We start from the raw sequence: 14,225 nt of genomic DNA, 5'->3' as shown, positions 1-14,225 counted from the left end.
AATCCTCATTTTTATTTATTTCATTTCATTTGACATTTATTTTACCAGGAGGAGATTCTCTTTGAGATACAACACCAGAGAGTCCTGGCCAAGACAGCAGCATACAAGAGTTTCAGACAGAGAACAAAAGACAGACGATAAACAAATATTACATCATTGAACCAATCAGGAGCTTTAAACAGAGAAACATGTGATACAGTCGTCAAATGGTCCTTTAGGCTGCTTTTAAAATCTTTGAAGACAACTCATGGGTTTATAAGACACCAGAGATCCAACCCCAGTGGTTCAACAATTCATAACAAGTCATCACAAAGCTGCATGCTCCTTTAACAGCTCACTAAATAATGTATTTTATGTAACATATTATGGGAATCATCTTCCCATTATGACCAATAAAGGCCTATTGAAATCATAGAAGTTGACATTTTCTAAATAAGGAAAATGCCCTGCACTATGCTCATCCTTTAGACCTTAGGATTCCTCCAATAAGAATGTGTACTTCAGTCTCTGAGCATTTCTTTCATCTTCTGAGCTCCACAGCAGCTCCGTCATGTGTGCTGGGTGTTGACTTGTGAAGCTTTTTTAGGGTCTGCAGATGTTTCCCATGGGAAGGAGCACATCAGGACTTGGAGCTGCGCTGGCTGAGAGCAACAACATCGACTGACGGTGAAATCAGAGAGCAGCAGAGACGTTTGTTATTTAGAGAAGATTAACATGAAACACCAGAAATATGTCTGATTAGATAAAATATCATTGGATCACAAAATAACAAAGCAAACCCTCTGACAATGAATTCATTCAAGGACTTTGGTTAAACTGTTTAGAAATGTATTTTTTTCATTCACATTTGCTTTTAATCTTTTGACAGTTTGATAGATTCCACCATGACTCAAATCTGTGTTCTCCTCTTTGTTTGGCATGTGGCCTTTAAAATCAAAGCAAAGTTAAAAAGGAGAAATGATTAAACGAAAAGAAGTTAAAGCATTTATAAAAAAAAAGGAGAACATCATTTGTTACCGTAGCCTAATTAATCTACAACTTTCTGCTTTTTCCCGCCTTATTACATCATAAACAGTTTTGTTTTGTGTTCAATTGGTGCCAAACTATGATTGTAGGAATTATATGAAATGGTACAATCGGAAATTATCGCTTGTTTACGTTTGAACTTGAAAAGTGATTTATCAAAATGTCTGACGGAGCCTGAATGCAGCATTATGAAAACCTGATGTGGGCGGGGCTTTCCTCTCTAACGGTTGGACTACATGACAACTACAGACTACATGTCACATTTGAGTGTTGAAATATTTTCATTACCTTTCGATCTAACTTCATGGTGCTGATGTCACCTGTAGAGTTTCAGACTCTGGTGAACAAATGTAGTCTGAGTCTGGACTTCCTGCAGAGAACCGGAGGAAGGTGTGCACTCACCTGGGAGAATCCTGAGTCGACATGAAGGTACTTATTACATTTCTAAAAACCTTCTCTGGAGAGACAAGAAACAGAAGAGTCTGGTCATTCAAGTTATTTTTCTTTGAACGTGTGTCTTCTTATGGAGGCTACTTTATATAAATGAAGTGAAGATGAGAACTTGCTCATGATTTAAACTTAAGATCAATCACTTCCTTTAGGACAAATGCATATTTTTTCCTGCAGCCTTTTTCAGGTGCAACTTGTATTTCCTTTTTTTCATTTCATGTAAAATCAGAAATCAGAACTTATCCCTCAGAGAACAATGAGAGCTGTTTTGTTTCACATTGTGGCCACACTGACACCTGCTGGTGAGCTCTTGTAAATGCAGCTCAGGGAAATCTGATTTAAGGTGCCATTTAATACAAAACGATCTTTAACTGCAGGTAAAAACTACAAATCAAAACATATTATAAACAACCTTCACACGCCCCCCCCCCCTCCTGTATTTTATTGCTGTTCTGTGTTTTTATTTGATCTTAGCTTTTTTTATTGCTACTATCTTTTTTTAGTTATTTACATAATCTGAAATCCTTGTTCCTCTTGGTCTTTGTTTTACTGCTGAAGCTGAATGGATAAACTCTGATATTTTGTTAAACACTGCTGGATTAAATTAGGAGCATGTAAACACACAGGGTTACCTGTTTAACCCAGCTGAATGGGTCAAATATTCAACCCACACCGTGGTTAATTGTGACGATACTGCTGGTTGAGAAATGTTCTCTGTTGTAAACAAGTATCTCTCTCAAACCGCTCCTCTTCCTGGAATGAATCGTAGTTCTATCAGCCCTCCCTCTTCTTCCTGCTCTCAAACACAGCCTGCTGCACTCGGTCCTCATACTTCCTGGTTCCCTCCCCTTTAGATCTACAGTTTGAGGATGGGTGTAACCAACAACACCTGCACAGTCACATACATAGACACATGCTTTATAGATCAGAGGTGAAACTTGTTTTCAGTTATGAGGAAGTGAATCTCAGACAGTCGTTGTTACCGAGAGGAGAAATGGCGCAGAAAGGAGTTCAGCTGGACCGGGAAACCTTCTCTTGTTCGATCTGTCAGGATCTCCTGAAGGATCCGGGGACTCTTACCTGTGGACACAGTTACTGCATGAAGTGTATTAAAAGCCACTGGGATACAGAGGATGAGAAGACAGTCTACAGCTGCCCTCAGTGTAGACAGACCTTCACAGCGAGGCCTGACCTGAGGAAAAACACCATGTTGGCAGATTTAGTGGAGGAGCTGAAGAAGACTGGACTCCAAGCTGCTCCTGCTGATCACTGCTATGCTGGATCTGAAGATGTGGCCTGTGATGTCTGCACCGGGAGAAAACTGAAAGCCTGTAAGTCCTGTCTCTTCTGTTTGATCTCATTTTGTGAGAAACACCTCCAGCCTCATTATGAAATACCTGCCTATGCAAAACACAAGCTGGTGGAGCCCTCCAAGAAGCTCCAGGAGAACGTCTGCTCTCGTCATGATGAGGTGATGAAAGTATTTTGTCGCACTGATCAGCAGTCTATCTGTCACCTCTGTTTAATGGATGAACACAAAGGTCATGACACAGTCTCAGCTGCAGCAGAAAGGAGCGAGAAGCAGAGAGAGCTGGAGGTGAGTCGACAAAACATCCAGCAGAGAATCCAGGACAGAGAGAAAGATGTGAAGCTGCTCCAACAGGAGGTGGAGGCTATCAATGGCTCCGCTGATAAAACAGTGGGGAACAGTGAGAAGATGTTCACTGAGCTGATCCGTCTCATGGAGAAAAGACGCTCTGATGTGAAGCAGCAGGTCAGATCCCAGCAGCAAACTGAAGTGAGTCGAGTCAGAGAGCTTCAGGAGAAGCTGGAGCAGGAGATCACTGAGCTGAAGAGGAGAGACGCTGAGATGAAGAAGCTGTCACACACACAGGACCACAACCAGTTTCTACACGACTACCCCTCACTGTCACCACTCAGTGAATCTACACACTCATCCAGCATCAAGATCCGTCCTCTGAGGTACTTTGAGGACGTGACAGCGGCTGTGTCAGAAGTCAGAGATAAACTACAGGACGTCCTGAGAGAGAAATGGACAAACATCTCACAGACAGTGACTGAAGTGGATGTTTTACTGTCAGAACCAGAACCAGAACCAGAGCCCAAGACCAGAGCTGAGTTCTTAAAATATTCATGTGACATCACACTGGATCCAAACACAGTAAACACGCAGCTGTTATTATCTGATGGGAACAGAAAAGTAACATTAACGAGTCAGACCAATCCTTATTCTAGTCACCCAGACAGATTCACTGGATGTCTTCAGGTCCTGAGTAAAGAGAGTCTGAGTGGACGTTGTTACTGGGAAGTCGAGCAGAGAGGAAGAGGAGTTTGTGTAGCAGTCACATACAAGAATATCAGCAGAGCAGGGGGATTGAATGAGTGTGCATTTGGACGTAATGACAAATCTTGGGTGTTAGATTGTTTCTTCAACAGTTATAACTTTTATTACAACAAAGTCAGCACTCCTGTCTCAGGTCCTGAGTCCTCCAGAGTAGGAGTGTACCTGGATCACAGAGCAGGTATTCTGTCCTTCTACAGCATCTCTGAAACCATGACTCTCCTCCACAGAGTCCAGACCACATTCACTCAGCCTCTACATGCTGGACTCGGGTTTGGTTGGTATCCTGGAGCCTCTGCTGAGTTGTGTAAACTGAAATAAACAGAAGTCATTAACGAGACAGATGTTTAACTTGCTGTGTTTTAAATCTTCAACTTGATTTTTATCCACGCTCGTTGCTGAGATCTGATCGTGGTCACCTGTCAATCAAACTTTATGGGCGGTACTTTGACCTCTTCTCGTCTGTTCTGTAAATGTTTGAGTGTCTTTAAGTGACACTCCTTCCTGTGTCTGTTTAGCCGTGGACTCTTTCACTGCTCAGGATGACTTTTGTTCACCTGAACTGACATTTCTCTGAGTGATAAATATCAACTTCTCTCTGCTCTCCATGTTTGATTATTTGTTTTCATACATTTATATTTTCTGTTGTTTCTGTTCTGATTCAGGAGTCTGAAGAGAGAGAGAGAGAGAGCAGCAAACTTTTCTTTCATGCTGATTTTCTCTTCTCACCACTTTGTACATTTGTAGAAAATCTATAAAATCACACTTAAAGAAATGAGTTAGTCAGAATAAATGTTGTTGTTCATATTCAAAGTGATGTAAAAATGTCCTCTGAGGTGTTTTAAAAATGTAATCCTCCTGATTAAATCAATAAGGAGATAAATCATTGTTTTCTGTGAGTGGAGCTTCTGATCAAACAAAGTGATTGTGTGGATGAAGTGAATGTGTTCATGAAATGATTGAACACACTTTACTGATTTGATGTGTGAACAAACTGAAGTTTGACATCCTGAATAAACTCACATGAACTAAATGTTTTCTTCTGGTCTTCATTGCAAACGTTCAAGCGAACAAAAAAAAAAATCCTGCTACTGTTTGTACCCGCTGAGCTTCTGTATTCAGGAAGTTCAGCAGGAAATAGATGAAGTCAAATAGAGGGGGAGGAGCTACAGAAGAGAGGAGTAATGACCAGGTTAAGTACTCTGCATATCACTGGAAAACATTCATCTGCTCTTTGTGAGGTATGCAATCAAGCAGAAGCAGGTGAACATGTACTTACTAAATGTAGGAAGTATGTAACACATAGACAGAACAGGAAGTCAGAAATGGAGAGAGAGAGGGACTTGTAAGAAGAGAAAAGTATTTTGAAGGGTGGTGAAAGAGGGAGAGGCCGAAGATGCTTGTTTAAATCTCTTTTGAGAACAGGTCTGTTGAGGGATATTTAAATCCAGCAGATGGCAGTAATGACACTTTTCTGATGTCAGCTGCCGAAGAAGAAGAAGAAGAAGAAGAAGAAGAAGTGGGAGTGGAAAGAAACTTTGGGAGAAGGAAAAAAAGAGGCAGACATTATTTTAATCCACAACCTTTGATTAGGAAGTCTGTCAGTTATTGTGGAAAGTTAAAATAACTCGACTGAGGCTGGGTCACTGTGGGTTAAACCAATATTTACACTCTATAGGAAAACATCCCAGTGGGCTGTGTGAGTGTGGCGCTCCTGAAACAGTTCTACACATATTATTCATGAGAGCAACCCATCCGGGTACTTTGCCCAAACGATGCCGGCCCCGCCCCTTTCTGGGTGAAATCTAAATCTGATGAGCAGTGATGTAAACATTTAAAATATGACATTTCTGAACAGAGATCGGCATCATAACGGTATAAAATTAACCGTGTATGTGAGTGTATGTTCAATCTCTCTCCATCAAACTGCTCAAACGAGTCATCAGAGGAAACTGACTTTAAACACCTGATGAGTCATTATTAACCGAGTTACCTGAGAGGGATCTTTATTTTTAAATAATCTTTATTTGTAATAGTTTCTAACAGTGTTCAGAGCTGTAATGGAGAGGTTACAGACGTTTACATAAACTCTGAGTTATCAGCTGATTTAGAATAACACATGTAAAGTCACCTGGATGATATTAAAACCTTTTGTCTTCATACCTGAGTGTAAATAATGATGAGTGGGGCGAGACGACGTGTTGTATCGAGATAGAGAACTTTTTATTTTGACATTTATTTTTCAGTAAGAGGATTTGGTGTAGTGTTCCTTCGTTTAGAGACATTTTCACCAACATATTTATGAGACGTGACAGTTGAAACGTTGTTAATACGTTAGTGAATGAATGTGTGAAGAATCTGTTAACAGACGATCGCTGCCTTAAAGCCAGCAGGAACACGACAGAGGTCCCACAATTTACCACTTTAATCCTCATCCTCATGTTAATGGCACAAACTGAGTCATTATGATGAAGCTGGTGAAGTATTGTGACCTCTAGTTTTGCTTGTTTCTCACTATACTGAATGTTGAAACAAACAAACATGAAACACAACAAATATAAAGTAGGGATGCACAGATGAATCAGTTCAACATCAGTAGCCTATTGGCTGATATCGGCCCTGTTGGTGCCAAATCAATTTAGTGCTGACTATCCAGTACACTTAACTACTGATTCAGAGAAGAGGTTTTTTATTGGTCAAATGATAAAGTGACCTGTTGAACAAACTCTGACCTGTTTTTATTGTCAAACATGAGAGAAAATGTTGGCATTGTGGGAGTTTACGAAACAAAGATCGGTATCGGAATCAGCATCGGCTAAATTTTTATTTCAATATAAATACAAAATGAAAAGTGAAGATGTATAACTTACTACATGGAAGTATTTTAAGTAATGAAGATTAACTCCACGTTGATCAGCCGCAACATTAAAGAGAAAAACATTTTAATGCATCAATAACTTTAATTAATACAATAATAATAAAATCTTATTTCTCTAAAGTTGGTGTGACAGGTTGAGGTCTTCTTCAACTTTTGGTGCTTAGCCTAAATCCTATTTTCAATTGAGCTAATTTTTTTTAATTTAAGTAAAATAAAACCACTGATTTAATCATTTTTATGAATTAAAATAAAAAGAATGTACCTGAATTGCATTTCGTGTAATGAAGTATTTCTACCATGAGAGGGCGCCACAGAATAATCTGATGAGAGTCCAGGCAGTGATCGTCTTTGACTGGAACAATGACTCACTTAGAGATAATAAAACAGTCCACGCAAAACTCTCACAAACTACTTTTAAACATCGACACACTTCCCTTAAATTGTATAAATCCAACCTTCTAACAGAGTTTTTCCAAAGTGTAAAATTTGTACTTTTACTTGTTTCGAGTCTTGCTGTTAGTTTGCGTGTAGAAATGTTGGATGTCCGGTCACTGAAAATTCCGTCAGAGTGAGACCTCTTTGTGTCTCATCTCCTCTCCGTTGTGTAATGCTGCATTCAAGTGCTGCTCGGGTGGTCCAAGTTTGCGAGTGGGGAAAAAGTTGATGTGCAATACGTGAATGAATAAAAAGTATTTTAAAATTAACAAAACATATTTAGCCCCTTATGTGATGACTATTCTGACGTCAAGTCGGGCACCCAATTCTTTTCCGAGTTGTTTACAACTTGAGGAGGTGTTCATGTGCATTTTACAACTGGGAAGTTCCTCTTTCCGATTTATCCGACCCCACTTGAACGCAGCATAATAGGTGGTTTGTATCTGTGTGTGTTCGTCTCTCTCTGTAGTGATGTGAAAAGCAGTTCTTTTCAGTGTACTGAATCAGTAGAATCAGTTCAGTAAAGTGATTCGTTCAAATGATTCGTTCACTGAATCGTTCAGTACTTCTCTGCAGCTCTGTCTGTGAATCAGAATTTAATAAACTGAAACACGGCCGAACGTTTAGTTCTGCTCGCGATCGTACTGAGAACAGCCGGTGGTGAATAATAAACTAATGAGCTGAGAATTTAGTTGGATAAAGTTACAGTTTGCAAACTGAAAGCTGCTAAAACAATCACATTTATTTTCCCCGACCGTTCTGTTCAGTACGTTCAGTACACAAATCACTCACTGACTGACTGAGAGGAAGAGAGAGGAGGCGGAGCTCTCGTTCAGTTCGTTCAGTTCGTTCAGTTCGAACGAACTGAACGAACTGAACGAGAGCGCCGCCGACGTGAATCACTGAACGAACTGAGAGGAAGAGCGGAGCTCTCGTTCAGTTCGTTCACTGAACGTACTGAGAGGGAGCGAGAGACTCAGAGCTCCCGTTCAGAATCAGTACACACAATCACTTTCACCAGTCAGTCAATGATTTGTACGATCATTAATTAATAACAATTAAGCTGGGTGTTGCGAAAATGTATGTGCTTGCTGTTATGAAGCTTTCAGTTTGCAAACATTATCATGAATGACAATTAATTTAACTTAATATAGGCTACATGCAGAAAATATGCATGGCAACGAATATATCCTGTACCAGAACAGTTATATTTTAAATTATATAAGCAGATTTTTAAAATAATAATATAGGCTAATTTAGGCTACTTTGTCGGCAAGGGCTGCTTTATTTAAACAAACTATGATTATATATTAGGCAGCTTTGTTTAATGTCTTAACTGTAGATGTAAATGCATGGCCATGCACTGTAATTTATGTTTCTCACTTTTATTTTTTATTGTTTTCATTTTATCTAATTAAAAATAATTAATAACCTAATATTTATTTGCGTACATCTTTTATTTGCGTAGTGAAACCTAAAATATGAAAAACGGGTGGTGAAAGTGATTGTGTGTACTGATTCTGAACGGGAGCTCTGAGTCTCTCTCTCCCTCTCAGTTCGTTCAGTGATTCACGTCGGAGCTCCCGTTCCGTTTGTTCGTTCAGTGAACGAACTGAACGAGAGCTCCGCTCTTCCTCTCAGTTCGTTCAGTGATTCACGTCGGCGCTCTCGTTCAGTTCGTTCAGTGATTCACGTCGGAGCTCCCGTTCAGTTCGTTCAGTGATTCACGTCGGAGCTCCCGTTCAGTTCGTTCGTTCAGTGATTCATGTCGGCGGAGCTCTCGTTCAACTGAACGAGAGCTCCGCTCTTCCTCTCAGTTCGTTCAGTGATTCACGTCGGCGGCGCTCTCGTTCAGTTCGTTCAGTGATTCACGTCGGAACTCTCGCTCAGTTCGTTCAGTGATTCACGTCGGAGCGTGATTCACGTCGGAACTCTCGTTCAGTTCGTTCACTGAACGTACTGTGAACGGGAGCTTTGAGACACGAGACGGAAGAGAGGAGAGGGCAACTGAAGTTGAGAAATGAACAACTCTTTTTAGTAAGTGATTCAGTTCAGTTCGTTCACCCAGATGATTCGTTCGTTTTGAACGAATCGTTCATGACCGACACATCACTATCTCTCTGATAATCAGATCCGCATGAAGCTGCTGCTGCTCGGTCGGACTCTACGCCCGTCAAGAAGTTTGAAGTTTTGGAAACAACGGAGACTTTTAGAGTCATTTAAAAAGTGTAGCTGTTCAGTCTTGTCTTGTTTTTCTCTACTTCACCGTCCCGGACCCACGGGGGACCGAGGAGTTTCTCCAGACGGGACCGAAACTCTTCGCCTAGCCGTTAGGATGGAACTTTAACGAACAGTTTTTTTTTTTGATCCGTCTCCATGGAAACGGAAGCCCCGCCCAAATCCTCAGAGGTAACGGTGTCTCCAACTTCTTTAAATATGTATTAAAAACAGCCCGATAAACTTAAAGATGACATGTTATCCCCCCTCCTCCACCTTTTCAAACAGTCCCCTGTGGTCTAAATGAAACATCTGTGCTGTGCTTTGTTCAAAATATAACATGAATCAAGCACCAGAGGAGGTTTGTGACCCTGTATAAACCAGCTCTCTCAGAACGCTCCGTTTTGGTGTGTGTGTCTCTTTAAATGTAATAAGCCCCGCCCCCTGAGTTTTCCCCGGTAGACATCACTCCTCTGTAGAGAGAATAAAAATGACAGACATGTAAAAGTTTAGCTTTAGTCTGGGGTTGGAGTCCATAGGTGGAGATACCAGGGGAGGGGAGGGGATTTTTTTTGTTTTTTACCAGAATCCCACTGTGACATCACAAGAGCCGTTTTCACTCAGGATAAAATTTGGATAATTTCTGGAGAACTGCTGTGGAGATTGTCCCGACCTAGCACATTATTTAGGAAATACAAGAAATGAACTGCACTTGTTCCATTTGTGTCAATTATAAATCTAAAATCTCAGTTCTTACAGCTGAAGCAGACAAGATCAAATCGTTCATTTTAATTGAACTTACAGTCAAATACCTGAAATTGGAATTGATTATAGTAAAAGATAAAAAAAAACACCTGAGAATTTGGAACAGGTGAATCCTTGGCTCTTTTGGCCGCAGTATCTCGTGTTTACTGGCTTTGTGTACACACTCCTCACGCTCAAACTATTCTGTCGTCATTCACTGCGAGATGTGTGACTGCACCTGCCAGACGGGTATGAAGTATGCAGATTTGTCTGAACACGCTGAGCTCAGATGTGTTTACCTCTGAGCTACAGCTGTCTGATCAGTTTGTGACTGAGCCCTGAAGCAGTTTTTTTTAATCATCCGTGTAATTAGATCAGAGACGATCTCACTCATCTGAGAGAGACATCGTGGACTGTCAGTGATCGACAATCAAACAGCCTTCATGGAGACGTGTCCAAAACACTGAGATGGTATGTTCAGGTACATGTATGTATTTTGGGTCAGTGAAGACAAACTCAGATTGTACCTTAAGGGTACCTCAAAACATACTTTTAATATGTAAAATTTTATGACAATTTTACATTCAAATATCTGAAATAATAAAAAATTCACTACATCTGTTATATAATATTATTTTTTAAGTACTTACAATACCTCAAATATTTCAAACAGTTATCAAAGCCAGAGAAATCTGTAATTTTATAATATGAAGAGAACTCCCATGATTCCCCGCTATCCTCAACGTCATCTTTTGTAATTGTTTTGGTTGAGAGCCGCCTGGCGGCGGATTTTAAATACCGTGCATTTAAAGGCTGAGCACCAGCATGACACCAAAACAACTCGCGCTGCATTGTTGTGTTAGCATGCTAATGCTAGCGATCTTTATTATGCTGGTATCTTCACACTGCATGTAAATTTACCTGAAATGAGCGTGATCTAGAAACACAGTTAAGCAGTGAGTACAGTATGTTATTCTTCTTTTCTCTAGTCCCTCAATTAAACAACTTTTATACACGAGGGGAGGAGTCAGCCGGCCGTCCGGGCGATGTAAACAAAGTGAAGATAGGACTCTGAAAACTCTGAAAACATCACAGACAGTGGGACTCGGGTGTTACACCCATTGTAGACAGTCATGACTCACAGAGTTATTTTCAGAGGATAAACTTGATTTCTATTATATTTAAGAGTGAAAAATCACAAATAAAGACTTTAAAGGATATCTTAGCTTAAAACCTCAACACAGCCCCTACAGAGTCTGAACAGTAGTTTGGTTATTGGCCAGGATTTAGAGCAGGATCACCTGGGTCACAATACAAAAGGTGTTTCGCTGTGAGTTCAGGAAAATTGATTTATTCACGCAACACTTTGCTGTATCCATCTTTTTTTGTACATCCATACCAAACAGTCACTACCTTAAGAGTAGAACTGTGGCTGTTTTTCACAACAACCAAAAAGTTGTGGGAACCATCACAACAGAGGGATAAGTATTATACTACATGTTAAATCAAAGTACAGTGCTTTATTATGTACAGACTGATGTGTTGATTAAACCAGCTACAACCTCATGTCTGAAGAGTAAAGAAGCTGTTTTAAACCTATTAAAATACAAGATCTAACAAGTTTTTGGACTTATACTCGCTGTAAAGTTGCTTAAGGACAAGATATCTAAAGTTTAAACTGATGTCATTTGTGATTTTTATGAATGCTGCTTTTGTAATGCTGCTAACCAGTTAAATTCAAATAAGGGTTTTTGCATAAAAGGGACAACAACTGAAAGTCAGTTATTAATGTTTAGACATGTTTGTAATCGTAATTTTTGATAGCTCATGATTTTAAATCGATGTCTGCAGATTTAGTTTAATAAATTAATTTACTTATCGCACTTCAAATCGTTATCGCAATACAGAACAATGTTACCGCATATTGTTCTCATATCGTGCAGGCCTAACTACAAAACATATAGTAGAGAAACTAGTCTCAGAGTAACATATGTCTAAATGGAGGGAAATTACTATAACAATATTGTTATTACTCAAATGTTACAGCTGATAAATAAAATCATGACGTTTATCCATTTTAAATGACTTGTTATTATGCAGGACAGAGGATTTATACCTAAATGTATTGTTAATATACTTTATGGGATTTACTACGGTTGTTAAACCAAAAGTTTAATTTTAAGTAAAAGATAGAAGGTTTAACTTTGTATTATTGTGGATTTCAAATGAAATCAGTCGCAATTTTTTTTTATTTAATTACCAAAAACGAAATATTGAATTAAATAAATGTATTTGGTCATTCACAGTTTGTAACATTTAAATGTTTTTTTTTGTACTTTATTTTTCCAAAAGTAAAACACCAACGTGACAAAACGAAAAGACATACATAAAGCAAACTATAAAAACAAAAAGAAAACAATCAAACAAACCAGTAACATCAAAACACCAGACCAAATTCATATGTCATGAGTATGTAAACCATCCCACTTAAAAAATAATAATAACACTAGTATATAAATAAGTAAACATTTGAAATGTGATAATTGATAAATGATGTAAAAGTTAAATCAAACAGCACAGCAGGAGAGAGACCCCTGATAAGATAACATTAGTCATCCGTTACCTCTCATCCAGTCCACCACCTGCTGCGGGCTCCACTTGCTAACAGCCTCCATGACTCCAACACAAACTTTAAATTAATCTCTCACTTGTCCAGTAAAAAAAATCCCGATTGAAAAGGTCAATAAGACATAATAAGGAGCACCGGGGAGTCCCGTTACAGCGGACACACTCGGTCCTCCGCTCGCCGAGCCCGACTGGCGGAGCTCATGGTGAAAGTTTACAGTCAACGCAGCGCATGGGTCCGGTGTCGGGTTACAAAGGGTGTGGCCACGCCTCTCTCCCACTTCTCCTCCAATTGCGTAAGAGTATGCCGGTGTTGCCTTTAAGTGCCGTGGGAACAATAAGAATCTGACATACGACGAATACAGTAGCTCTCAAACACAATGTAGAAATAGTAGGGCTGGGCAACGATTACAAGTTTTAATCGCGTTAATCGCATGAGTTCCTGTGATTAATCGCGATTAATCGCATTGTTATGCGCAAAATCCAATAATGAATTCAAAAGTAGTGTATAGCGCACTTTTATTGTAAATGTACTTCTCAACTTAAACAATGTAATCAAAGCAAATAAATACAAAACTAAAGCTTATTGCATTGGTTGCAGTGTGGACGCAGAGTGGTGTGGGTCTCCTCTCTGACTGCAGCTGGGTCTGCTGCTCGAGGCTACACTGACAGCCTGTGATGCTTTAGGAAGGGGGAGGGGCTAACGGCAGCACCCGCTGCTCGTTGAGTAACTGCAGAGCAATACGTGCTTTCACGTCAGTTTCTTACACCAAAAAAGTCTCCAATAACACCAGAAAAAGTCGCTAGATTTGTCGATAGTAGCTGTTGACAAAAAAAAGTCGCCAAGGCGGTTTGGAAAGTCGCCAGATTTAGCGAGAAAGTCACCAAATTGGCAACACTGTTCCCTCTTTCCTGTGAGCGCCGCAGCAGACATGCGCAGCAGACATGCGCAGCAGTAAGCAACATACGAGGCTCGCTCACGATGGAATTTTACAAAATAAAAGCCAGTGAGCAACAGACTTTTACAATAAGAAAATAAACAATAAAAACTGCGTTAATGTGAGATAAAATAATTGTCAGCGATAATTAATTAATGAGTTAATGTGAAAATAACGCCTTAACGTGCCCAGCCCTAAGAAATAGAATATAGAATAAAAATTGAAATTGAAATAGAATAAGAAGAAAGCGCAGAGTATCTAAATAAATAATAAAAGTCCTTATTTGTTGTTTTTTTAACAAGAGACTTTAATGTTATAAAGTCTAATGTTTAATATGTCTACACTCCTGCACTTTAACTTATGTCAATACTGTCCATTTACAACTCTGTTTTTGCACATTTACATTTAATCTTTCTTATTTTAGACTAGTAATGCTTAGTTAAATCCTGGTTGTATATATTCTCATTCTTAGTTTTGATATTTTTAGTGCTTATTTACTTTGTATTTAATATTATATTGTGTTTTTTGCTCATATTGTGTGTTTGGATAA

General features: G+C 39.4%; 2 protein-coding genes across 2 annotated transcripts in view; both read left to right on the top strand.

Moving 5' to 3' along the window:
* The window catches only part of LOC110000254 (serine/threonine-protein kinase D3), an 84,255-nt gene that overhangs the window by 7,648 nt on the left and 62,382 nt on the right, over positions 1–14,225 (top strand). The window lies entirely within an intron of this gene.
* On the top strand, positions 2,201–4,871 carry LOC136182748 (tripartite motif-containing protein 16-like). The gene has a single exon (XM_065964021.1). The coding sequence runs from the start codon at positions 2,390–2,392 to the stop codon at positions 4,157–4,159; it is 1,770 nt and encodes a 589-aa protein (XP_065820093.1). The 5' UTR covers positions 2,201–2,389; the 3' UTR covers positions 4,160–4,871.

This window comes from Labrus bergylta, chromosome 15, assembly GCF_963930695.1.
Source record: "Labrus bergylta chromosome 15, fLabBer1.1, whole genome shotgun sequence".
Taxonomy (NCBI): Eukaryota; Metazoa; Chordata; class Actinopteri; order Labriformes; family Labridae; genus Labrus; species Labrus bergylta.
This window is presented reverse-complemented; position numbering and strand designations above follow the sequence as displayed.

What these genes read in the sequence shown, in the direction of transcription:
- LOC136182748 (XM_065964021.1), top strand. Translation starts at nt 2,390, where the DNA reads ATGCTTTATAGATCAGAGGTGAAACTTGTTTTCAGTTATGAGGAAGTG.